This window comes from Haemorhous mexicanus, unplaced genomic scaffold (assembly GCF_027477595.1).
Source record: "Haemorhous mexicanus isolate bHaeMex1 unplaced genomic scaffold, bHaeMex1.pri scaffold_163_ctg1, whole genome shotgun sequence".
Classification (NCBI taxonomy): domain Eukaryota; kingdom Metazoa; phylum Chordata; class Aves; order Passeriformes; family Fringillidae; genus Haemorhous; species Haemorhous mexicanus.
The window spans coordinates 47,664-73,328 of NW_026776006.1; the positions used below are offsets into that span (position 1 = coordinate 47,664).

The 25,665-nt window shown below is 58.2% G+C and overlaps 1 protein-coding gene and 1 long non-coding RNA gene across 2 annotated transcripts in view; both read left to right on the plus strand.

Annotated features, from left to right (window-relative positions):
* The window catches only part of CHD8 (chromodomain helicase DNA binding protein 8), a 63,810-nt gene extending 39,821 nt beyond the window's left edge, over window positions 1-23,989 (plus strand). Inside the window, 14 exon segments of the mRNA XM_059837577.1 lie at window positions 207-374; window positions 1,195-1,374; window positions 3,217-3,327; window positions 4,958-5,241; window positions 8,174-8,376; window positions 8,449-8,546; window positions 8,654-8,897; window positions 10,202-10,343; window positions 12,328-12,417; window positions 15,088-15,191; window positions 19,377-19,493; window positions 22,333-22,394; window positions 22,551-22,606; window positions 23,926-23,989. Coding sequence (XP_059693560.1) covers window positions 207-374; window positions 1,195-1,374; window positions 3,217-3,327; window positions 4,958-5,241; window positions 8,174-8,376; window positions 8,449-8,546; window positions 8,654-8,897; window positions 10,202-10,343; window positions 12,328-12,417; window positions 15,088-15,191; window positions 19,377-19,493; window positions 22,333-22,394; window positions 22,551-22,606; window positions 23,926-23,989 — 1,923 coding nt within the window.
* Window positions 2,315-2,748, plus strand: LOC132322856 (uncharacterized). The gene is made up of 3 exons (XR_009485184.1): window positions 2,315-2,357; window positions 2,390-2,462; window positions 2,504-2,748. It is a non-coding gene; the product is annotated as an uncharacterized LOC132322856 (long non-coding RNA).
* Window positions 23,990-25,665: the final 1,676 nt, after the last annotated feature.

Sequence of the window (25,665 nt, forward strand, 5' to 3'; positions counted from 1 at the left end):
GGGTTTGGGGTGTTGGGGTGGGGTTTGGGGTGGTGGGACGGGGTCTACCAGGGGTTTGGGGTGGTAGGATAGGGTTTGGGGTGGTGGGATGGGGTCTGGGGTGGTGGGACAGGATCTCCCAGGGCTTTGAGGTCCTGGCCGGGCGGCCAGCGGGGCTCGGTGCCCCCGGCTCGGCGCCCCCGGTGACGTCCCCGCGGCGTCCCCAGGCGCAGGCGCGGTGCCACCGCATCGGGCAGAGCAAGGCGGTGAAGGTCTACCGGCTGATCACGCGGAACTCGTACGAGCGCGAGATGTTCGACAAGGCCAGCCTGAAGCTGGGCCTGGACAAGGCCGTGCTGCAGTCCATGAGCGGCCGCGAGGGCAGCATCGCCGGGGTCAGCCGGGGCCCACCACGGGCTGGGCTGGGGTGGGGTGGGGTGGGGTGGGACACGGCCGGATCGGGGCTCCAGGGGTGGGCTGCTCCAGAGATGAGGTTCTCCAGAGGTGGGCTGCTCCAGAGCTGAGGTTCTCCAGGTTAAAGTTCTCCAAAAGTTGGGGTTCTTTAACTTGAGGTTCTCCACGTTGAGGTTCTCCAGGTTGAGGTTCTCAAGGTTCTCCAAGGGTTCAGGTTCCCCAGGTTCCCCAGGTGTCCCCAGCCCGCCCAAGTGTGCCAGCCCCGTACCTGCCCGCAGATCCAGCAGTTCCCCAAGGGTTCAGGTTCCCCAGGTTCCCCAGGTGTCCCCTGGGGGTGTCCCCTCCCCACTCAGGTGTGCCAGCCCCGTACCTGCCCGCAGATCCAGCAGTTCTCCAAGGGTTCAGGTTCCCCAGGTTCCCCAGGTGTCCCCAGCCCGCCCAGGTGTGCCACCCCCCGTACCTGCCCGCTGATCCGGCAGTTCTCCAAGGGTTGAGGTTCCCCAGGTGTCCCCTCCCCACTCAGGTGTACCACCCCCGTACCTGCCCGCAGATCCAGCAGTTCTCCAAGGGTTCAGGTTCCCCAGGTTCCCCAGGTGTCCCCTCCCCACTCAGGTGTGCCAGCCCCGTACCTGCCCACAGATCCAGCAGTTCTCCAAGGCTTCAGGTTCCCCAGGTGTCCCCTGCCCGCCCAGGTGTGCCAGCCCCGTACCTGCCCGCAGATCCAGCAGTTCTCCAAGGGTTCAGGTTCCCCAGGTGTCCCCAGCCCACTCAGGTGTGCCAGCCCCCCGTACCTGCCCGCAGATCCAGCAGTTCTCCAAGAAGGAGATCGAGGACCTGCTGCGCAAGGGCGCCTACGCCGCCATCATGGACGAGGACGACGAGGGCGCCAAGTTCTGCGAGGAGGACATCGAGCAGATCCTGCTGCGGCGCGCCACCACCATCACCATCGAGAGCGAGGGCAAGGGCTCCACCTTCGCCAAGGTGAGACGGGTGTGCCCAGGTGGGCTCCAGGTGGGGCTGGGCGGGGCTCCAGGTGGGCTCCAGGTGGGCTCCAGGTGGGCCCTGCTGCGGCGCGCCACCACCATCACCATCGAGAGCGAGGGCAAGGGCTCCACCTTCGCCAAGGTGAGACAGGTGGGGCTCCAGGTGGGGCTGGGCGGGGCTCCAGGTGTGCCCAGGTGGGGCTGGGCGGGGCTCCAGGTGTGCCCAGGTGGGCTCCAGGTGGGTCCTGCTGCGGCGCGCCACCACCATCACCATCGAGAGCGAGGGCAAGGGCTCCACCTTCGCCAAGGTGAGACGGGCGGGGCTCCAGGTGTGCCCAGGTGGGGCTGGGCGGGGCTCCAGGTGTGCCCAGGTGGGCTCCAGGTGGGCTCTGCTGCGGCGCGCCACCACCATCACCATCGAGAGCGAGGGCAAGGGCTCCACCTTCGCCAAGGTGAGACGGGCGGGGCTCCAGGTGTGCCCAGGTGGGGCTGGGCGGGGCTCCAGGTGGGCTCCAGGTGGGCTCCAGGTGGGCTCCAGGTGGGTCCTGCTGCGGCGCGCCACCACCATCACCATCGAGAGCGAGGGCAAGGGCTCCACCTTCGCCAAGGTGAGACAGGCGGGGCTCCAGGTGTGCCCAGGTATGGCCGGGCGGGGCTCCAGGTGGGGCTGGGCGGGGCTCCAGGTGGGATCCAGGTGGGCTCCAGGTGGGTCCTGCTGCGGCGCGCCACCACCATCACCATCGAGAGCGAGGGCAAGGGCTCCACCTTCGCCAAGGTGAGACAGGTGTGCCCAGGTGGGGCTGGGCGGGGCTCCAGGTGGGCTCCAGGTGGGCTCCAGGTGGGCTCCAGGTGGGCTCCAGGTGGGCTCTGCTGCGGCGCGCCACCACCATCACCATCGAGAGCGAGGGCAAGGGCTCCACCTTCGCCAAGGTGAGACAGGTGTGCCCAGGTGTGCCCAGGTGGGGCTGGGCGGGGCTCCAGGTGGGCTCCAGGTGGCCCTGGAAATGGTCCAGGTGGGCTTTGGTGGTCCTGGAGAAGGTCCAGGTGGGTCTAGGTGTGTCCAGGTGGGGCTGGGTGGGGCTCCAGGTGGGCTTTGGTGGCCCTGGAAATGGTCCAGGTGTGCCCAGGTGGGCTTTGGTGGCACTGGAGATGGTCCAGGTGGGTTCAGGTGTGTCCAGGTGGGGCTGGGTGGCCACCTGGGAGGTTCCTGGAGGAGGTGGAGACCCCAAATGCAGATCCAGGTGAGCTTTGGTGGCCCTGGAGAAGATCCAGGTGGGTCTAGGTGACGTTAGGGGCTCCTAGAGAAGGTCCAGGTGTGCCCAGGTGCCCTTGGGTGGCCCTGGAGGAGCTCCAGGTGGGTCTAGGTGCACTTTGGTGGCCCTGGAGCAGCTCCAGGTGCGCCCAGGTGCACTTTGGTGGCCCTGGAGCAGCTCCAGGTGATCCCTGGTGGCCCTGGAGCAGCTCCAGGTGTGCCCAGGTGTGCCCAGGTGCCCTTTGTTGGCCCTGGAGGAGCTCCAGGTGTGCCCAGGTGCCCTTTGTTGGCCCTGGAGCAGCTCCAGGTGTGCCCAGGTGTGCCCAGGTGCCCTTTGTTGGCCCTGGAGGAGCTCCAGGTGCCTTTTGGTGGCCCTGGAGCAGCTCCAGGTGTGCCCAGGTGTGCCCAGGTGCCCTTGGGTGGCCCTGGAGGAGCTCCAGGTGATCTCTGGTGGCCCTGGAGGAGCTCCAGGTGTGCCCAGGTGCCCTTTGGTGGCCCTGGAGGAGCTCCAGGTGATCTCTGGTGGCCCTGGAGGAGCTCCAGGTGCGCCCAGGTGCGCCCAGGTGTGTCAGCGTCCCCTCCCCCCAGGCCAGCTTCGTGGCCTCGGAGAACCGCACGGACATCGCGCTGGACGACCCCAACTTCTGGCAGAAGTGGGCCAAGAAGGCCGACCTGGACCTGGACCTGCTCAACAGCAAGGTGAGCGCACCTGGCCGGCTGGGACACCTGGGTGGGGTCACCTGGGCGGGTGGGACACCTGGGTGGGCGGGGTCACCTGGGTGGGCGGGGTCACCTGCAGCGAGCGCTGTGCACTCAGAGCGCCGTGATGGACACGGGGCACCTGCGTGGGGTCACCTGAGCTGGGGTTACCTGTGGCCAGGTGGGCGTGGTCACCTGGGCGTGGTCACCTGGAAGTCGCCGAGCACTCAGAGCGGTTTGGTGATGGACACGCCCCTTGAGCACCTGGGCGGGGTTGAGTGAGGTGACCTGGGCGGGGTCAGAGGGTCACCTGAGGGTCACCTGAGGGTCACCTGTGGGTCACCTGGGGGTCACCTGAGGGTCACCTGAGGGTCACCTGAGGGTCACCTGTGGGTCACCTGAGGGTCACCTGAGGGTCACCTGTGGGTCACCTGAGGGTCACCTGAGGGTCACCTGTGGGTCACCTGGGGGTCACCTGTGGGTCACCTGTGGGTCACCTGTGGGTCACCTGAGGGTCACCTGTGGGTCACCTGGGGGTCACCTGTGCTCACCTGTCCCCAGAATAACCTGGTGATCGACACGCCGCGGGTGCGGAAGCAGACGCGCCACTTCAGCGCGGGGGTGGGGTTACCTGGGCAGGCTCAGAGGGTCACCTGGGCTGGGTCAGGTGCTCACCTGTGCTCACCTGTAGAACACCTTGGTGATCGACACGCCGCGGGTGCGGAAGCAGAGGCGCCACTTCAGCACGGGGGTGGGGTTACCTGGGCAGGCTCAGAGGGTCACCTGAGGGTCACCTGTGGGTTACCTGTGCTCACCTGTCCCCAGAATAACCTGGTCATTGACACGCCGCGGGTGCGGAAGCAGACGCGCCACTTCAGCACGGGGGTGGGGTTACCTGGGCAGGCTCAGAGGGTCACCTGGGCGGGGTCAGGTGCTCACCTGTGCTCACCTGTGCTCACCTGTAGAACACCTTGGTGATCGACACGCCGCGGGTGCGGAAGCAGACGCGCCACTTCAGCACGGGGGTGGGGTTACCTGGGCAGGCTCAGAGGGTCACCTGGGCTGGGTCAGGTGCTCACCTGTGCTCACCTGTAGAACACCTTGGTGATCGACACGCCGCGGGTGCGGAAGCAGAGGCGCCACTTCAGCGCGGGGGTGGGGTTACCTGGGCAGGGTCAGAGGGTCACCTGAGGGTCACCTGTGGGTTACCTGTGCTCACCTGTAGAACACCTTGGTGATCGACACGCCGCGGGTGCGGAAGCAGACGCGCCACTTCAGCGCTGGGGTGGGGTTACCTGGGCGGGGTCAGAGGGTCACCTGGGCGGGGTCAGGTGCTCACCTGTGCTCACCTGTCACCTGTAGAACACCTTGGTGATCGACACGCCGCGGGTGCGGAAGCAGACGCGCCACTTCAGCGCGGGGGTGGGGTTACCTGGGCAGGCTCAGAGGGTCACCTGGGCTGGGTCAGATGCTCACCTGCGCTCACCTGTCCCCAGAATAACCTGGTCATTGACACGCCGCGGGTGCGGAAGCAGACGCGCCACTTCAGCGCGGGGGTGGGGTTACCTGGGCAGGGTCAGGGGGTTACCTGTGGGTCACCTGTGGGTCACCTGTGCTCACCTGTCCCCAGAATAACCTGGTGATCGACACGCCGCGGGTGCGGAAGCAGACGCGCCACTTCAGCACGCTGCGCGACGACGACCTGGTGGAGTTCTCGGACCTGGAGAGCGACGAGGACCTGGAGCGGCCGGACCGGGCGGGGCGGGGCCGGCGGGGCGGGGCCCACCACGCTCACCACGGCAACCACCCGCCCGGCCACGCCCACGGGCCCCCGGCCGCGCCCCCCGCCCCGCCCGCCACGCCCTTCGGGAGGAGCGACTGCGTCCGGGTGGAGAAACACCTGATGGTCTACGGGTGAGCACACCTGGGGACACCTGGGGGGGCTGGGGACACCTGGGAACACCTGATGGTCTACGGGTGGGCACACCTGGGGGCACCTGGGGACACCTGGGGGGGGTGGGGGGGCTGGGCACACCTGGGAACACCTGGGGACACCTGGGGACACCTGATGGTGTACGGGTGAGCACACCTGGGGACACCTGGGGGGGCTGGGGGGGCTGGGGACACCTGGAGAAACACCTGATGGTCTATGGGTAAGCACACCTGGGGACACCTGGGGGGGCTGGGGACACCTGGGGACACCTGATGGTCTACGGGTGAGCACACCTGGGGACACCTGGGGGGGCTGGGGACACCTGGGGGGGCTGGGCACACCTGGGGACACCTGATGGTCTATGGGTGAGCACACCTGGGGACAGCTGGGGACACCTGGGGGGGCTGGGGACACCTGGGGGCACCTGGGGACACCTGATGGTCTATGGGTGAGCACACCTGGGGACACCTGGGGGGGGTGGGGACACCTGGGGGGGCTGGGAACACCTGGGAACACCTGGGGACACCTGATGGTCTATGGGTGAGCGCACCTGGGGACACCTGGGGACACCTGGGGGGGCTGGGGACACCTGGGACACCTGGGGGGGTGGGGACACCTGGAGGAACACCTGATGGTCTACGGGTGAGCGCACCTGGGGACACCTGGGGACACCTGGGACACCTGGGGGGGCTGGGGACACCTGGGAACACCTGATGGTCTACGGGTGAGCACACCTGGGGGCACCTGGGGACACCTGGGGGCACCTGGGGACACCTGGGGGGGCTGGGGACACCTGGGAACACCTGATGGTCTACGGGTGAGCACACCTGGGGACACCTGGGGACACCTGGGGACACCTGGGGGGGCTGGGGACACCTGGGAACACCTGATGGTCTATGGGTGAGCACACCTGGGCACACCTGGGGGCACCTGGGGACACCTGGGGGGGCTGGGGACACCTGGGGGCACCTGGGAACACCTGATGGTCTATGGGTGGGCACACCTGGGGGCACCTGGGGGGGCTGGGGACACCTGGGGGCACCTGGGAACACCTGATGGTCTATGGGTGAGCGCACCTGGGGACACCTGGGGGGGCTGGGGACACCTGGGGGGGCTGGGGACACCTGGGGACACCTGGGAACACCTGCTGGTCTACGGGTGAGCGCACCTGGGGACACCTGGGGGGGCTGGGGACACCTGGGGGGGGCTGGGAACACCTGGGGGGGCTGGGAACACCTGGGGGGGCTGGGGACACCTGATGCTCTATGGGTGGGCACACCTGGGGGCACCTGGGATACCTGGTGGGTAACTGGGATACCTGGGGGGACACCTGGGGGACACGTGGGGTTACCTGACTGCTCAGTGACCCCTGAGTGACCCCAGTGACCCCAGGGACCCCTGAGTGACCCCTGAGTGACCTCAGTGACCCCTGAGTGACCCCTGAGTGACCCCTGCCCCCCACAGGTGGGGCCGCTGGCGGGAGGTGCCGGCCCAGGGCCGGTTCAAGCGCCGCCCCACTGACCCCAGTGACCCCTGAGTGACCCCAGTGACCCTTTAGTGACCCCAGTGACCCCTGAGTGACCCCTGAGTGACCCCTGCCCCCCCCAGGTGGGGTCGCTGGCGGGAGTGGCGGCCCAGGGCCGGTTCAAGCGCCGCCCCTCTGACCCCAGTGACCCCAGTGACCCCTGAGTGACCCCAGTGACCCCTGAGTGACCCCTGAGTGACCCCGCTGACCCCTGAGTGACCCCAGTGACCCCTGAGTGACCCCTGAGTGACCCTTGAGTGACCCCTGCCCCTCTCAGGTGGGGTCGCTGGCGGGAGCTGGCGGCCCAGGGCCGGTTCAAGCCCCGCCCCTCTGACCCTAGTGACCCTTTAGTGACCCCTCAGTGACCCCTGAGTGACCCCTGAGTGACCCCTGCCCCCCCCAGGTGGGGTCACTGGCGGGAGCTGGCGGCTCAGGGCCGGTTCAAGCCCCGCCCCTCTGACCCCAGTGACCCCTGAGTGACCCCAGTGACCCCTGAGTGACCCCAGTGACCCCTGAGTGACCCCAGTGACCCCTGAGTGACCCCTGAGTGACCCTTTAGTGACCCCTGGGTGACCCCTGAGTGACCCCTGAGTGACCCCTGCCCCCCCCAGGTGGGGCCGCTGGCGGGAGCTGGCGGCCCAGGGCCGGTTCAAGCCCCGCCCCAGTGACCCCAGTGACCCTTTAGTGACCCCTGAGTGACCCCTGAGTGACCCCAGTGACCCCTGAGTGACCCCAGTGACCCCTGAGTGACCCCTGAGTGACCCCTGAGTGACCCCTGCCCCCCACAGGTGGGGTCGCTGGCGGGAGCTGGCGGCCCAGGGCCGGTTCAAGCGCCGCCCCACTGACCCTAGTGACCCCTGAGTGACCCCAGTGACCCCTGAGTGACCCCTGCCCGTCACAGGTGGGGTCGCTGGCGGGAGCTGGCGGCCCAGGGCCGGTTCAAGCGCCGCCCCACTGACCCTAGTGACCCCTGAGTGACCCCAGTGACCCTTTAGTGACCCCAGTGACCCCTGAGTGACCCCTGAGTGACCCCTGCCCCCCCCAGGTGGGGTCGCTGGCGGGAGCTGGCGGCCCAGGGCCGGTTCAAGCGCCGCCCCTCTGACCCCAGTGACCCCTGAGTGACCCCAGTGACCCCTGAGTGACCCCAGTGACCCCTGAGTGACCCCTGAGTGACCCCTGAGTGACCCCTGGGTGACCCCTGAGTGACCCCTGCCCCCCCCAGGTGGGGTCGCTGGCGGGAGCTGGCGGCCCAGGGCCGGTTCAAGCCCCGCCCCTCTGACCACAGTGACCCTTTAGTGACCCCTGAGTGACCCCAGTGACCCCTGAGTGACCCCTGAGTGACCCCTGAGTGACCCCCCTGACCCCTGAGTGACCCCTGCCCCCCCCAGGTGGGGCCGCTGGCGGGAGCTGGCGGCCCAGGGCCGGTTCAAGCGCCGCCTGTCGGAGCGGGACGTGGAGAGCCTGGGCCGGGCCATCGTCCTGTTCTGCCTGCGGCACTTCCGCGGCGACGACGGCACGCGCGCCTTCGCCTGCGCCCTGCTGGGCCACGGGCACGCCAACGGGCGGGCACGGCCGGGCCCCGGGCACCACGGTGAGTGACAGCTGGGTTTGGGGTCAGTTTGGGTCAGTTTGGGTCAGTCTGGGTGGGTTTGGGTCAGTTCAGGGGGGTTTGGTCACTGCCCGGCACGCGCGCCTTCGCCTGCGCCCTGCTGGGCCACGGGCACGCCAACGGGCGGGCACGGCCGGGCCCCGGGCACCACGGTGAGTGATGGGTCAGTCTGGGGTCAGTTTGGGTCAGTTTGGGTGGGTTTGGGTCAGTTTGGGTCAGTCTGGGTGGGTTTGGGTGGGTTTGGGTGGGTTTGGGTCAGTTTGGGGTGGGTTTGGGTCAGTTTGGGTCAGTTTGGGTCAGTTTGGGTCAGTCTGGGTCAGTTTGGGTGGGTTTGGGTGGGTTTGGGTCAGTTTGGGTCAGTTTGGGTCAGTTTGGGTCAGTTTGGGTCAGTTTGGGTCAGTCTGGGTGGGTTTGGTCAGTGCCCGGCACGCGCGCCTTCGCCTGCGCCCTGCTGGGCCACGGGCACGCCAACGGGCGGGCACGGCCGGGCCTCGGGCACCACGGTGAGTGATGGGTCAGTTTGGGTCACTCTGGGTGGGTTTGGGTCAGTTTGGGTGGGTTTGGGGTCACTCTGGGTGGGTTTGGGTCACTCTGGGTGGGTTTGGGGTCACTCTGGGTGGGTTTGGGTCACTTTGGGTGGGTTTGGGGTCATTTTGGGTCGGTTTGGGTCACTTTGGGTGGGTTTGGGGTCACTTTGGGTGGGTTTGGGTCACTCTGGGTGGGTTTGGGGTCACTCTGGGTGGGTTTGGGGTCACTCTGGGTGGGTTTGGAGCCATTTTGGGTGGGTTTGGGTCACTCTGGGTGGGTTTGGGTCACTCTGGGTGGGTTTGGGTCACTCTGGGTGGGTTTGGGTCACTCTGGGTGGGTTTGGGGTCACTCTGGGTGGGTTTGGGGTCACTCTGGGTGGGTTTGGGTCACTCTGGGTGGGTTTGGGTCACTTTGGGTGGGTTTGGGGTCACTCTGGGTGGGTTTGGGTCACTCTGGGTGGGTTTGGGGTCACTTTGGGTGGGTCTGGGTCACTTTGGGTGGGTTTGGGTCACTCTGGGTGGGTTTGGGTCACTCTGGGTGGGTTTGGGGTCACTCTGGGTGGGTTTGGGTCACTCTGGGTGGGTTTGGGTCACTCTGGGTGGGTTTGGGTCACTCTGGGTGGGTTTGGGGTCACTCTGGGTGGGTTTGGGGTCACTCTGGGTGGGTTTGGGTCACTTTGGGTGGGTTTGGGGTCATTTTGGGTCGGTTTGGGTCACTCTGGGTGGGTTTGGGGTCACTTTGGGTGGGTTTGGGGTCATTTTGGGTGGGTTTGGGTCACTCTGGGTGGGTTTGGGTCACTTTGGGTGGGTTTGGGTCACTCTGGGTGGGTTTGGGTCACTCTGGGTGGGTTTGGGTCACTTTGGGTGGGTTTGGGGTCACTTTGGGTGGGTTTGGGGCCATTTTGGGTGGGTTTGGGTCACTCTGGGTCGGTTTGGGGCCATTTTGGGTGGGTTTGGGGCCATTTTGGGTGGGTTTGGGTCACTCTGGGTGGGTTTGGGGTCACTCTGGGTGGGTTTGGGTCACTTTGGGTGGGTTTGGGTCACTCTGGGTCATTTTGGGTGGGTTTGGGGTCACTGGGTGGGTTTGGGGTCACTTTGGGTGGGTTTGGGGTCACTTTGGGTGGGTTTGGGTCACTCTGGGTGGGTTTGGGGTCAATCTGGGTGGGTTTGGGTCAGTTTGGGTCATTTTGGGTGGGTTTGGGTCACTCTGGGTGGGTTTGGGGTCACTCTGGGTGGGTTTGTGGCCCCCTGCCCACGGCGGTGCCCGGCCCTGGCCGCAGGCTCGCTGTCGCCGTCGCCGTCGCCGTCGCTGCCGCGCGGCCGCAAGGGCCGGAAGGCGCCGAAGGTTCCGGAAGCGCCGGGGGCCGAGTGGCTGCTGCAGGACGAGGGCTACCGGAAACACCTGCGCCACCAGGGCGGGAAGTGGGTGAAAAAACGGCGATTTTGGGGAATTTTGGGCGGGAGTTATAACATTTGGGGTTTTGGGGTCAAATCTGGGGTTTTTGGGGTTTTTATTGTGAAATTTGGGGTTTTTATTGTGAAATTTGGGGGGTTTGGGGTCATTCCCGGGGGGTTTGGGGCTACCGGAAACACCTGCGCCACCAGGGCGGGAAGTGGGTGAAAAAATTACAATTTTGGGGCTTTTTGGGCTGGTTTTATGGGATTTGGGGTTTCGGGGTTAATTCTGGGGGTTTTGGGGTTTTTATTGTGAAATTTGGGGGATTTGGGGTCATTCAGGGGGGTTTGGGGCTACCGGAAACACCTGCGCCACCAGGGCGGGAAGTGGGTGAAAAAACGGCGATTTTGGGGCTTTTTGGGCGGGATTTATAACATTTGGGGTTTTGGGGTTAATTCTGGGGTTTTGGGGTTTTTATTGTGAAATTTGGGGGGTTTGGGGTCATTCAGGGGGGTTTGGGGCTACCGGAAACACCGGCGCCACCAGGGCGGGAAGTGGGTGAAAAAATTACAATTTTGGGGAATTTTGGGCGGGATTTATGACATTTGGGGTTTTGGGGTCAATTCTGGGGGTTTTGGGGTTTTTATTGTGAAATTTGGGGTTTTTATTGGGGTCATTTCTGGGGTTTTGGGGGTTATTTCTGTGGGATTTGGGTTTTTTGGGGTTATTTCTGTCAGATTTGGGGTTTTTGGGGTTATTTCTGTCAGATTTGGGGTTTTGGGGTTATTTCTGTCAGATTTGGTGTTTTTGGGGTTCTTTCTGTCAGATTTGGGATTTTTGGGGCTTTTTTCTGCTTTTTGGGGTTTTTTGGGGGCGGTTCCAGGTGCGGCCCCGCCCTGACCCTGCTGTCTGTCCGTGTGTCCGTCTGTCTGTCCCCCCGTCCCTTTGTCCCTCCCTCTGTCCGTCTGTCCCGGTGTCTGTCTGTCCGTCCGGTGTCCGTCTGTCCGTCCCTCCGTCCCCGTGTCCCCGTGTCCATCTGTCCGTCCCCGTGTCCCGGTGTCCGTCTGTCCGTCTGTCCATCCCATCTCTCCATTCCTCCATCCCGGTGTCCGTCTGTCCGTCCCTCTGTCCCCGTGTCTGTCCGTCTGTCCATCCCCACGTCTGTCCGTCCGTCGCCGTGTCCCGGTGTCCGTCCGTCCGTCCGTCCGTCCCCGTGTCTGTCCGTCTGTCCATCCCCATGTCCATCTGTCCGTCCCCCTGTCCCGGTGTCCGTCCGTCCGTCCGTCCCGGTGTCCCTCTGTCCCTCTGTCCCTCTGTCCCTCTGTCTGTCTGTCCGTCCCGGTGTCCCTCTGTCCCTCTGTCCATCCGGGTGTCCGTCTGTCTGTTCCTCTGTCCATCCGTCCCTCTGTCTGTCTGTCCATCCCCGTGTCCCTCTGTCTGTCCCCGTGTCCCTCTGTCCGTCTGTCCCCGTGTTCCCGTGTCCCGCTGTCCCTCTGTCTGTCCCCGTGTCCCGGTGTCTCTCCGTCCCTCTGTCCCCGTGTCCGTCTGTCCCCGTGTTCCCGTGTCCCGCTGTCCCTCTGTCCATCTGTTCCTCTGTCTGTCCCGGTGTCCGTCTGTCCGTCTGTCCGTCCGGTGTCCGCCTGTCCGTCCCTCTGTCCCCGTGTCTGTCTGTCCGTCTGTCCCCGTGTTCCTGTGTCCCTGTGTCCGTCTGTCTGTCCCGGTGTCCATCTGTCCCTGTGTCCGTCCCCCTGTACCTGTGTCCCTCCGTCCCGGTGTCCGTCTGTCCCTCTGTCCCGGTGTCCCTCTGTCCGTCCCGGTGTCTGTCCGTCCCTCTGTCCCTCTGTCTGTCCCTCTGTCCCTCTGTCCGTCCCTCTGTCCGTCCGTCCCTCTGTCCCTCTGTCCCTGTGTCCGTCCTGGTGTCCCTCTGTCCCTCTGTCCGTCTGTCCTTGTGTCCCCGTGTCCCGTGTCCCTCCCTCTGTCCCCCTGTCCGTCCGTCCGTCCGCCCGCCAGGCTGCTGCTCCGTGTCCGCACCCTGCACTTCCTGCGGCACGAGGTGATCGGGGACCAGGCCGAGCGCGTGCTGGCCGGGGCCAGCGCCAGGTGAGCCCAGATTTGGGGTGAAACCCGGGGATTTTGGGTCAGTTTGGGTCACTGGGGCTTTGGGGCACAGGTGAGCCCAGTTTGGGGTGAAACCCGGGGATTTTGGGTCACTGGGGGGTTGGGGACCAGGTGAGCCCAGTTTGGGGTGAAACCCGGGGATTTTGGGTCACTGGGGGGTTGGGGACCAGGCCGAGCGCGTGCTGGCCGGGGCCAGCGCCAGGTGAGCCCGATTTGGGGTGAAACCCAGGGGTTTTGGGTCAGTTTGGGTCACTGGGTGATCGGGGCACAGGTGAGCCCAATTTGGGGTGAAACCCGGGGATTTTGGGTCAGCTTGGGGCTTTGGGGCACAGCTGAGAGAGATTTGGGGTCAATTCCAGGGATTTTGGGTCACTGAGGGGTCACTGGGGGGTTGGGGACCAGGTGAGCTCAGGTTTGGGGTGAATTCCGGGGATTTTGGGTCACTGGGGCTTTGGGGCACAGGTGAGCCCAATTTGGGGTGAAATCAGGAGATTTTGGGTCAGTTTGGGTCACTGGGGGGTTGGGGACCAGGTGAGCCAGGTTTGGGGTGAAATCCGGGGGTTTTGAGTCACTGGGGGTTTGGGGTGGGGCTGAGGGCAGTTTTGGGGTGATTCTCTCCATTTTCGGGGTCCCTGATCCCATTTTTGATGTTTCTGACCCCGTTTTTGGGGTAATTCCCCCCATTTTTGGGGTCCCCGATCCCAAATTTGTGGTTTCTGAGCCCATTTTTGACGTTTCTGACCCCGTTTTCGAGTTTCTGAGCCCATTTTGGGGTTTCCAATCCCATTTTTGGAGTCGTTCTCCACATTTTTGGGGTTTCTCACCCCATTTTTGTGATTCCTGACCCCGTTTTGGGTTTCCTGACCCCATTTTTGCTGTTTCTGACCCCATTTTGTGGTTTCTCACCCCATTTTCGGCATTTTTCACCCTATTTTGTCCTCTCTCACCCCATTTTTGCTGTTTCTGCCCTGATTTTTCTGTTCTCTGCCCCAACTTTGCCGTTTCTCACCCCATTTTTCAGTTTCTGCCCCAAATTTGTCCTTTCTCAGCTCATTTTGCCGTTTTTGCCCCAATTTTGCTGTTTCTCACCCCATTTTTCCATTTCTGCCCCAATTTTTCCGTTTCTGCCCCAATTTGCCCTTTCTCACCCAAATTTGCCCTTTCTGCCCAATTTTCCCATTTCTGCCCCCAATTTTGCCGTTTCTGCCCCGATTTTGCCCTTTCTCACCCCATTTTTCCTCCGTTTCTCACCCCCATTTTGCCCTTTCTCACCCCATTTTCATGTTTTTGCCCAATTTTTCCGTTTCTGCCACCAATTTTGCCCTTTCCTCACCCCAATTTTCCGTTTCTCACCCCAATTTTCCCATTTCTGCCCCAATTTTTGCCGTTTCTGCCCCAATTTTGCCCTTTCTCACCCCATTTTCCCCGTTTCTGCCCCAATTTTCCCCGTTTCTCACCCCAATTTTGCCGTTTTTGCCCCAATTTTCCCGTTTTGCCCCCAATTTTGCCCTTTCTCACCCCATTTTGCCATTCCTCACCCCAATTTTCCCGTTCCTGCCCCATTTTTCCATTTCTCACCCCAATTTTGCCCTTCTTCTCACCCCATTTTCCCGTTTCTGCCCCAATTTTTGCCCCTTTCTCACCCCATTTTTCTGTTTCTGCCCCAATTTTGCCCTTTCTCACCCCGTTTTCATGTTTTTGCCCCAATTTTGCCCTTTCTCACCCCATTTTGCCGTTTTTTGCCCCCATTTTTGCCCTTTCTGCCCCAATTTTGCCCTTTCTCACCCCGATTTTGCCCTTTCTCACCCCGTTTTGCTGTTTCTGCCCCCAATTTTGCCGTTTCTGCCCCAATTTTGCCCTTTCTCACCCCATTTTGCCCTTTCTCACCCCAATTTTTGCCGTTTTTTGCCCTCAATTTTGCCCTTTCTCACCCATTCCATTCCATTTTTGCCCCAATTTTGCCATTTCTCACCCCCATTTTGCCCTTTCTCACCCCAATTTTGCCATTTCTCACCCCAATTTTGCCCTTTCTCACCCCATTTATGCCCTTTCTCACCCCAATTTTCCCATTTTTGCCCCAATTTTGCCCTTTCTCACCCCATTTTTCCCCATTTTTGCCCCAATTTTGCCCTTTCTCACCCCAATTTTGCCCTTTCTGCCCCAATTTTGCCCTTTCTCACCCCATTTTGCCGTTTTTGCCCCAAATTTTCCCGTTTTGCCTCAATTTTGCCCTTTCTCACCCCAATTTTGCCGTTTCTCACCCCAATTTTCCCGTTTCTGCCCCGATTTTGCCATTTCTCACCCCAATTTTGCCCTTTCTCACCCCGATTTTTCCATTTCTGCCCCCATTTTGCCCTTTCTCTCACCCCAATTTTGCCATTTCTCACCCCATGTTTTCTGTTTTTGCCCCGTTTTTCCCGTTTCTGCCCCATTTATGCCCTTTCTCACCCCCATTTTTTCCATTTCTCACCCCAATTTTGCCGTTTTTGCCCCAATTTTTCCGTTTCTCACCCCGATTTTCCGTTTCTGCCCCAATTTTGCCCTTTCTTACCCCTTTTTTATGTTTCTGCCCCAATTTTGTCCCTTTCTCACCCCAATTTTGCCGTTTCTGCCCCAAATTTCCCGTTTCTCACCCCGTTTATTTCCCCGCAGTGACGTGCACTTCTGGTTCCCCGTGCTGGAGCAGCCGGAGGCGCCCTCGGCCTGGTGGGACCCCGAGGCCGACAAGTCCCTGCTCCTGGGGGTCTTCAAACACGGTATTGGGGCAAAAAACCCCGATTTTGGGAAATTTGGGAAATTGGGGAATTGGGGGGTTTGGGGGTCCCCTGCTGCTGGGGGTCTTCAAACACGGTATTGGGGCGAAAAACCCCGATTTTGGGAAACTTGGGAAATTGGGAATGTGGGGGGTTTGGGGTCCCTGCTCCTGGGGGTCTTCAAACACGGTATTTGGGGTGAAAAACCCCGATTTTGGGAAATTTGGGAAATTGGGAATGTGGGGGTTTGGGGTCCCTGCTGCTGGGGGTCTTCAAACACGGTATTTGGGGTGAAAAACCCCGATTTTGGGAAATTTGGGGAATTTAGGGAATTGGGGGTCCCTGCTGCTGGGGGTCTTCAAACACGGTATTGGGGCAAAAAACCCCGATTTTGGGTCATTTGGGAAATTTGGGAATTGGGGGGTTTGGGGTCCCTGCTGCTGGGGGTCTTCAAACACGGTATTGGGGCGAAAAAACCCCGATTTTGGGAAATTTGGGAATTTAGGGTTTGGAGTCCCTTCAAACGCGGTATTGGGGTGAAAAACCCCGATTTTGGGAAATTTGGGAAATTTGGGGTTTGGGGTCCCTGCTGCTGGGGGTCTTCAAAACACGGTATTGGGGCGAAAAACCCCGATTTTGGGAAATTTGGGGAAATTTGGGGAATTGGGGTCCCTGCTGCTGGGGGTCTTCAAACACGGTATTGGGGCAAAAAAACGCCGATTTTGGGAAATTTGGGAAATTGGGAATGTGGGGGGTTTGGGGTCCCTGCTGCTGGGGGTCTTCAAACACGGGATTGGGGCGAAAAACCCCGATTTTGGGAAATTTGGGGAATTTAGGGAATTGGGGTCCCTGCTGCTGGGGGTCTTCAAATACGGTATTGGGGCGAAAAACCCCGATTTTGGGAAATTGGGAAATTGGGAATGTGGGGTCCCTGCTGCTGGGGGTCTGCAAACACGGTATTGGGGCGAAAAAACCCCGATTTTGGGAAATTTGGGAAATTGGGAATGTGGGGGGTTTGGTGTCCCTGCTCCTGGGGGTCTTCAAACACGGTATTGGGGCGAAAAACCCCGATTTTGGGAAATTTGGGAAATTGGGGTTTGGGGTCCCTGCTGCTGGGGGTGTTCAAACACGGTATTTGGGGCGAAAAACCCCGATTTTTGGGTCATTTGGGAAATTGGGAATGTGGGGGGTTTGGTGGGTCCCTGCTGCTGGGGGTCTTCAAACACGGTATTGGGGCGAAAAACGCCGATTTTGGGAAATTTGGGGAATTGGGAATTGGGGGTCCCTGCTGCTGGGGGTCTTCAAACATGGGATTTGGGGTGAAAAACCCCGATTTTGGGAAATTTGGGAAATTGGGGGGTTTGTGGTCCCTGCTGCTGGGGGTCTTCAAACACGGGATTGGGGCGAAAAACCCCGATTTTGGGAAATTTGGGAATTGGGGGGTTTGGGGTCCCTGCTGCTGGGAGTGTCCCAAACACGGGATTGGGGCGAAAAAACCCCGATTTTGGGTCATTTGGAAATTGGGAATGTGGGGGGTTTGGGGTCCCTGCTGCTGGGGGTCTTCAAACACGGGATTGGGGCGAAAAACGCCGATTTTGGGAAATTTGGGGAATTTAGGGAATTGGGGTCCCTGCTCCTGGGGGTCTTCAAACATGGGATTTGGGGTGAAAAACCCCGATTTTGGGTCAGTTTGGGCTGGTTTTGTGCTGTTTTTTTGCCGTTTTTGGGTTTTTTGCCGTTTTTTGCAGTTTTTGTTAACCGGCCCCGTTTTTGGGGTGTTTCCTGGGTTTCAGGGTACGAGCGGTACCACCCCCATGCGGGCTGACCCCGCCCTGTGTTTTGGGGCGGTTTTGGGGTGATTTCAGCCTGGTTTGGGCTGGTTTTGGGCTGTTTTTTGGGGGTTTTTTGGGGTTTTTTTGCCGTTTTTTGCAGTTTTTGTTAACCGGCCCCGTTTTTGGGGTGTTTTTCCTGGGTTTCAGGGTACGAGCGGTACCACCCCATGCGGGCTGACCCCGCCCTGTGTTTTGGGGCATTTTGGGGTGATTTCAGCGTGGTTTGGGCTGGTTTTGTGCTGTTTTTTGGGTTTTTTTTGCCATTTTTTGGTGTTTTTTGCAGTTTTTGTTAACCCGCCCCCGTTTTTGGGGTGTTTTCCTCGGTTTTAGGGTACGAGCGGTACCACCCCATGCGGGCTGACCCCGCCCTGTGTTTTGGGGGGATTTTGGGTGATTTCAGCCTGGTTTGGGCTGGTTTTGTGCTGGTTTTTGGGTTTTTTTGGGGTTTTTTGGGGTTTTTTGCAGTTTTTGTTAACCGGCCCCCCGTTTTTGGGGTGTTTTCCTGGGTTTCAGGGTACGAGCGGTACCACCCCCATGCGGGCTGACCCCGCCCTGTGTTTTGGGGGCATTTTGGGGTGATTTCAGCCTGGTTTGGGCTGGTTTTGGGCTGGTTTTTTGGGGTTTTTTGCCGTTTTTTGCCGTTTTTTGCAGTTTTTGTTAACCCGCCCCGTTTTTGGGGTGTTTTCCTGGGTTTCAGGGTACGAGCGGTACCACACCATGCGGGCTGACCCCGCCCTGTGTTTTTGGGGGGATTTTGGGGTGATTTCAGCCTGGTTTGGGCTGGTTTTGGGCTGTTTTTTGGGGTTTTTTGCCGTTTTTTGCAGTTTTTGTTAACCCGCCCCGTTTTTGGGGTGTTTTCCTGGGTTTCAGGGTACGAGCGGTACCACCCCATGCGGGCTGACCCCGCCCTGTGTTTTGGGCCATTTTGGGGTGATTTCAGCCTGGTTTGGGCTGGTTTTGTGCTGGTTTTTGGTGTTTTTTGGGGTTTTTTGCCGTTTTTTTGCAGTTTTTGTTAACCCGCCCCGTTTTTTGGGGTGTTTTCCTGGGTTTCAGGGTACGAGCGGTACCACACCATGCGGGCTGACCCCGCCCTGTGTTTTGGGGCCATTTTGGGGTGATTTCAGCGTGGTTTGGGCTGGTTTTGGGCTGGTTTTTGGTGTTTTTTGGGGTTTTTTGCCATTTTTTGGTGTTTTTTTGCAGTTTTTGTTAACCCGGCCCCGTTTTTGGGGTGTTTTCCTGGGTTTCAGGGTACGAGCGGTACCACCCCATGCGGGCTGACCCCGCCCTGTGTTTTGGGGCGGTTTTGGGGTGATTTCAGCCTGGTTTGGGCTGGTTTTGGGCTGTTTTTTGGGGTTTTTTGCCGTTTTTTGCCGTTTTTTGCAGTTTTTGTTAACCCGCCCCGTTTTTGGGGTGTTTTCCTGGGTTTCAGGGTACGAGCGGTACCACACCATGCGGGCTGACCCCGCCCTGTGTTTTGGGGCGGTTTTGGGGTGATTTCAGCCTGGTTTGGGCTGGTTTTGGGCTGGTTTTTTTGGGGTTTTTTGCCGTTTTTTGCCGTTTTTTGCAGTTTTTGTTAACCCGCCCCGTTTTTGGGGTGTTTTCCTGGGTTTCAGGGTACGAGCGGTACCACACCATGCGGGCTGACCCCGCCCTGTGTTTTGGGGCCATTTTGGGGTGATTTCAGCGTGGTTTGGGCTGGTTTTGGGCTGGTTTTTGGTGTTTTTTGGGGTTTTTTGCCGTTTTTTGCAGTTTTTGTTAACCCGCCCCGTTTTTGGGGTGTTTTCCTGGGTTTCAGGGTACGAGCGGTACCACACCATGCGGGCTGACCCCGCCCTGTGTTTTGGGGCCATTTTGGGGTGATTTCAGCGTGGTTTGGGCTGGTTTTGGGCTGGTTTTTGGTGTTTTTTGGGGTTTTTTGCCATTTTTTGGTGGTTTTTGCAGTTTTTGTTAACGCGCCCCGTTTTTGGGGTGTTTTCCTGGGTTTCAGGGTACGAGCGGTACCACACCATGCGGGCTGACCCCGCCCTGTGTTTTGGGGCAGTTTTGGGGTGATTTCAGCCTGGTTTGGGCTGGTTTTGTGCTGGTTTTTGGGTTTTTTTTGGGGTTTTTTTTGCCGTTTTTTTGCAGTTTTTGTTAACCGGCCCCGTTTTTGGGGTGTTTTCCTGGGTTTCAGGGTACGAGCGTACCACACCATGCGGGCTGACCCCGCCCTGTGTTTTGGGGGGATTTTGGGGTGATTTCAGCCTGGTTTGGGCTGGTTTAATGCGGTTTTTTTTGGGGTTTTTTGGGGTTTTTTGCTGTTTTTTGCAGTTTTTGTTAACCGGCCCCGTTTTTGGGGTGTTTTCCTGGGTTTCAGGGTACGAGCGGTACCACACCATGCGGGCTGACCCCGCCCCTGTGTTTCCTGGCCCGGGCCGGGGGTCCCGAGCCCACGGCCGTGGCGGGCCGAGCAGCGCCTGGAGGGGCCCGAGGGGTGAGAGGGGACCCGGATTTGGGGCGTTTTGGGCAATTTCGGGGATTTTGGGCAATTTCGGGGGGTTTGGGGCGGTTCTGGGGGGTTTTGGAGCTGGGTTTGGGTGGGTTTGGGTGGATTTGGGGTTTGGGGCGGGTTTGGGTGGGTTTGGGTGGATTTCGAGAAGTTTTGGGGAGTTTTGGGGGGATTTGGGTGGTTTTGGAGAGTTTTGGGGGATTTTTAAGGAATTGAGCTGGGTTTTGGGTGGTTTTGGGAGGATTTTTGGGGTTTTTTGGGGGGTTTGAGGAGGTTTTGGGGGATTTTGGAGGATTTGAGGAGGTTTTGGGGAATTTTGGAGGTTTTGAGGAGGTTTTGGGGGAATTTTGGCTTTTTTGGGGACTTGAGCTGATTTTGGGGGATTTTTTAGGATTTGGGACAGTTTTGGGTTTTTTTTTCACAATTTGAGGTGGTTTTGGGGGATTTTAATTTTTTAAGGGGGGGATTGGAGCTGATTTTGGGGATTTTGGGGATTTTTGGGGGAATTTGAGCTCATTTTGGATATCTGGGGGTTTTTTTTAGGATTTGAGCTGATTTTGGGGGATTTTGAGGTGGTTTTGGTTATTTTTTACAATTTGAGCAGATGTTGGGGCTATTTTTGAGTTTTTGGGGGTTTTAAAGCGGATTTTGGGTGGTTTTGAGGTGGTTTTAGGTTTTTTTTACAATTTGAGCAGATTTGGGGCAATCTTTGATTTTTTTGGGGTTTTTAAGCTGATTTTGGGGGGTTTTGGGAATTTTGGGGGAATTTGAGCTCATTTTAGATATCTGGGGGTTTTTTTAGGATTTGAGCTGATTTTGGGGGGTTTTGGGTGGTTTTGGGGTGGTTTTAGGGTTTTTTTAAAATTTGAGCAGAATTGGGGCAATCTTTGATTTTTTTTTTGGGTTTTTAAGCAGATTTTGGGGATTTTGGGGGTTTTGGCTTTTTTTTTACAATTTGAGCAGATTTGGGGCAATTTCTGAGTTTTTTTGGGGTTTTGAAGCAGATTTTGGGGGGTTTTTGGTGGTTTTGAGGTGGTTTTGGGTTTTTGTTTTTACCATTTGAACAGATTTGGGGCAATCTTTGATTTTTTGGGGGGGTTTTTAAGAGGATTTTGGGTGGTTTTCGGTGGTTTTGGGGTGGTTTTGGTTTTTTTTTACCATTTGAGCAGAATTGGGGCAATCTTTGATTTTTGTTTTTGGGTTTTTAAGCAGAGTTTTGGGGATTTTGGGTGGTTTTGGGGTGGTTTTAGGTTCTTTTTACAATTTGAGCAGAATTGGGGGCAATCTTTGAGGTTTTTTTGTGGTTTTTAAGCAGATTTTGGGGGGGTTTTGGGTGGTTTTGGGGGTGGTTTTGGTTTTGTTTTTTACAATTTGAGCAGATTTGGGGGCAATCTTTGAGTTTTTTTGGGGGTTTTTTAGTGGATTTGGGGTGGTTTTGAGGTGGTTTTAGGTTTTTTTTTACAATTTGAGCAGATTTGGGGCAATTTTTGAGGTTCTTTCGGGGTTTTTAAGCGGATTTTGGGTGGTTTTGGGGATTTTTGGGGGAATTTGAGCTCATTTTGGATATCTGGGGTTTTTTTAGGATTTGAGCTGATTTTGGGGGATTTTGCGGTGCTTTTGGGTGGTTTTGAGGTGGTTTTGGGTTTTTTTTTTTACAATTTGAGCAGATTTGGGGCAATCTTTGAGGTTTTTTTGGGGTTTTAAGCAGATTTGGGGGATTTTGGGTGGTTTTAGGTTTTTTTTACAATTTGAGCAGAATTGGGGCAATCTTTGAGGTTTTTTTGGGGTTTTTAAGCAGATTTTGGGGGGTTTTGGGTGGTTTGTGGGGTGGTTTTGGGTTTTTTTTACAATTTGAACAGATTTGGGGCAATCTTTGAGGTTTTTTTGGGGTTTTAAGCAGATTTTGGGTGGTTTGAGGTGGTTTTGGGGTGGTTTTGGGTTTTTTTTACAATTTGAGCAGATTTGGGGCAATCTTTGATTTTTTTTGGGGTTTTTAAGCGGATTTTGGGGGATTTTGGGTGGTTTTTGGGTTTTTTTTTTACAATTTGATCAGAATTGGGGCAATTTCTGAGTTTTTGGGGTTTTAAAGCGGATTTTGGGGGATTTTGGGTGGTTTTGGGGTGGTTTTGGTTTTTTTTTACAATTTGAGCAGATTTAGGGTGATTTTTGGGTTTTTTTTCGGGTTTTTAAGCAGATTTTGGGTGGTTTTGGGGTGGTTTTGGTTTTTTTTTACAATTTGATCAGAATTGTGGACAATCTTTGATTTTTTTTGGGTTTTTAAGCAGATTTGGGTTGTTTTGAGGAATTTTGGGTTTTTTTGGGGGGATTTGAGCTGGTTCTGGGGGATTTTGGGTGGGTTTTGGGTTTTTGGGGGGCTCTGAGCTGGTTCCTGTCCGTTCTGGGGGCTCTGAGCTGGTTCCTGCCGTTTTTGGGGCTCTGAGCTGGTTCCTGGCAGTTTTTGGGGGGCTCTGAGCTGGTTCCTGGCCGTTTTTTTGGGGGGCTCTGAGCTGGTTCCTGGCCGTTTTTGGGGGCTCTGAGCTGGTTCCTGGCAGTTTTTGGGGCGCTTTCAGGCGATTTGATGAGTTTTGCCTTTCCGGCGCCTGCGGCCGCCCCAAAGTGCCCGGATTTGGGTTTTTCCCCCCAAAAGGGGCGCCCCTGATGACCCAGCCATGCTAATACCGACGCGCCCCGGGCCGGGCTGAGTGCAGCTCCGGGCTGAGGCGCCCCCGGCTCCGTTTTGGGCTCAGTTCCTGCCGTTTTGGGTCTGCCCGGGGGGGGGTCGGGGGTTTTGGGGTCAATTCCGGCGTTTTTGGGGTCCCCCCAGGGCCGATTTCGACAGAGACCCCGAGGACCCCGAGTACAAACCCCCTGCAGGGCGGCGAGGAGGTAAAAAAGGGGGGAATTCCCCCAAATTGCCCCAAATTCCCCCAGATTGGGGTTTTTGGGGTTTTTCGCCCCAAAATTCCTTCCCCCCCCCCCCCCCCCACCCCGGGGTTTTTTTGGGGGGTCTGGGGGCTTTGGGTGACCCCGTGACCCCCCCAGAGCGACCCCCTGGCCGGGCTGGACGAGGAGATCTCGGTGGTGGGACGGAGACGAAGGTGAGGGGGCCCAAAACGCCCCAAAATGGCCCAAAATGGCCCAAAACTCGGGAATTCCAAAACTCCCCAAAATTGCCCCAAAATCCTCCCAAATTGCCCCAAAATCCTCCCAAATCACCCCAAAATCCTCCCAAATCACCCAAAATCCTCCCAAATCACCCAAAATCCTCCCAAATCACCCAAAATCCTCCCAAATCACCCAAAATCCTCCCAAACTGCCCCAAAATCCTCCCAAATCGCCCCAAAATCCTCCCAAATCAACCCAAAATCCTCCCAAATCACCCAAAATCCTCCCCAAATCACCCAAAATCCTCCCAAATCACCCCAAAATCCTCCCAACCACCCCAAAATCCTCCAAAATCACCCAAAATCCTCCCAAACTGCCCCAAAATCCTCCCAAATTCCCCAAAATGCCCCAAAATTCCCATTTCTCGCTGCAGTTCCCCCCCGAATTTCCCGAATTTCTCCGGGATCCCCAAGGTGACCCCAATCTTCCTGAACTCACCCAAATCCCCCAGATTCACCCCAAATTCACCCCAAACCCCCCAAATCCCCAAAATTCACCCCAAACTCCCCCCAGACTGACCCCAGACCCCCCAAATTCACCCCAACCCCCCCACAAATCCCCCCAAATTCACCCCAAAACCCCCCAACCCCCCCCAAACTCCCCCAAATCCCCCCAAATCCCCCTAAACCCTCCCAAACTCCCCCCAAATCCCCCCAAATCCCCCCGAAACCCCCCCAAATTCACCCCAAATCCCCCCAAACTCCCCCCCAAATCCCTCTCAAACCCCCCAAACCCCCCAAATCCCCCCCAAACCGTCCCAAACACCCCCAGCCCCCAAGCCCCCCACAATTCACCCCCAAACTCCCCCCAAACGCCCCCAAACTCACCCCAGATCCCCCCCAAATTCACCCCCAAACCCCCCCAAATTCACCCCAAATCCCCAACTCCCCCCCAAATCCCCCCCAAATCCCCCCAAACCCCCCCCAGCCCCCCCAAATCCCCCAAGTTGACCCCAAACCCCCCCAGACTGTCCCTATCTCACCCCCCAAATGCCCCGCAAACCCCCCCAGCCCCCCCCAAACCCCCCAAACTGACCCCATCACACGCCCCAAACCCCACCAAAATCCCCCCCAAACCCCCCCAGACTGACCCCCAAACCCCCTAAATTCACCCCAAACCCCCCCAAATCCCCCCCAAACCCCCCCAGACTGACCCCATCACACCCCCCAAACCCCCCCCAGGCCCCCAAACCCCCCCCAAACCCCCCCAAACCCCCCCAGCCCCCCCCAATTCAGCCCTCCCCTCCCCCCAGGCCCGGCTGTGTCCGGCGCGTGGCCGCCCGTGCCCGGCGCTCACCGCTCGCTTCCGCCGCCTGATCGGGGCCTGCCAGCGGGGCCGGGACCCCCCCCCGGAGCCCCCCCCCGGCCCAGCGGGACCCCCCCCCAGCCCCCGGCCCACCGGGACCCCCCCCCCGGCCCAGCGGGACCCCCCCCGGCGAGCGGCGGCAGCGGCAGCGGCGCGGCCACGACGGCGCCCGGCGCGACAAGCAGCAGCGGTGAGGGGGGGAGGGGGATTGGGGGGGTTGGGTGGGGGGCTGGGGGGGGGCGGGAGCCCCAAATTGGGGTCGGAAACCCCCAGGGGGAATTTGGGGGATTTTTTTGGGGATTTTTTGGGGGGAATTTTTGCTCTTTTTTTTTCATTTTTTCAATATTTTTCCCATTTTCCCCCATTTTTTGAGGTTTTAAAAGGAAGTTCGGCGGTCTGGTGGGATTTAGGGGGGGTCGGGAGCCCCAATTTCGGGTAGGAAACCCCCAGGGGAATTTGGGGGATTTTTTGGGGATTTTTTGGGGATTTTTTTTTGGGTAATTTTTGCATTTTTTATCATTTTTTCACCATTTTTTCACCATTTTCCCCATTTTTTGGGGTTTTAAGGGAAGTTGGGGGTCTGGGGGGGGCTGGGGGGGCGGGGAGCCCCAAATTGGGGTCGGAAACCCTCAGGGGAATTTCGGGGATTTTTTGGGGGATTTTTTTTGGGGATTTTTTGAGGATTTTTTGCATTTTTTTTTAATCTTTTCAATATTTTTACCATTTTCCCCATTTTTTAGGGTTTTAAGGGAAGTTCGGGGGTCTGGGGGGGATTTAGGGGGGGTCGGGAGCCCCAAATTCGGGTCGGGCCAGCCCGGAAACCCCCAGGTAAATTTTGGGGATTTTTTTTTTGGGGATTTTTTTGAGGATTTTTTGCATTTTTTTCATTTTCTCACCGTTTTTTCGCATTTTCCCCCATTTTTTTTGGGGTTTTAGGAGAGGTTTGGGGGTCTGGGGGGAGCTGGGGGGGTCGGGAGCCCCAAATTTGGGTCGGAAACCCCCAGGGGAATTTTGAGGATTTTTTTGGGGATTTTTTTTGGTAATTTTTGCATTTTTTTTTAATTTTTCAATATTTTTACCATTTTCCCCATTTTTTAGGGTTTTAAGGGAAGTTCGGGGGTCTGGGGGGATTTAGTGTGGGCGGGAGCCCCAAATTTGGGTCGGGCCAGCCCGGAAACCCCCAGGGGAATTAAGAGATTTTTTAGGATTTTTTGCCATTTTTTGCCCTTTTTCTCTGCCTTGTGCTGCTTTTTTCCCATTTTTTTCCCCGTTTTTTCCCGTTTTCCCCCGTTTTTCTCCCCATTTTAGCTGCACCCAGCAGGAGCAGGCCGATTTCCTGGCTCTGCCCTCACATCTGGGCTGGCTTTGGCTATTTCTGGGTGTTTTTCTCCATTTTCCCACCGTTTTTTGCCATTTTCCCACCGTTTTTTGCCGTTTTTTGCCATTTTTTCACCATTTTTTTCACCGTTTTCTCCCCATTTAACCGTTTTCCCCCCGTTTTTCCCCCCAATCCCAGCTGCACCCAGCAGGAGCAGGCCGATTTCCTGGCTCTGCCCTCACATTTGGCTGGCTTTGGGTGGTTTTGGCTATTTCTGGGGGTTTTTTCTCCATTTTCCCACCGTTTTTTCACCCTTTTTTGCCGTTTTTTCCCATTTTTTTCCCCTTTAACCATTTTCCCCCGTTTTTC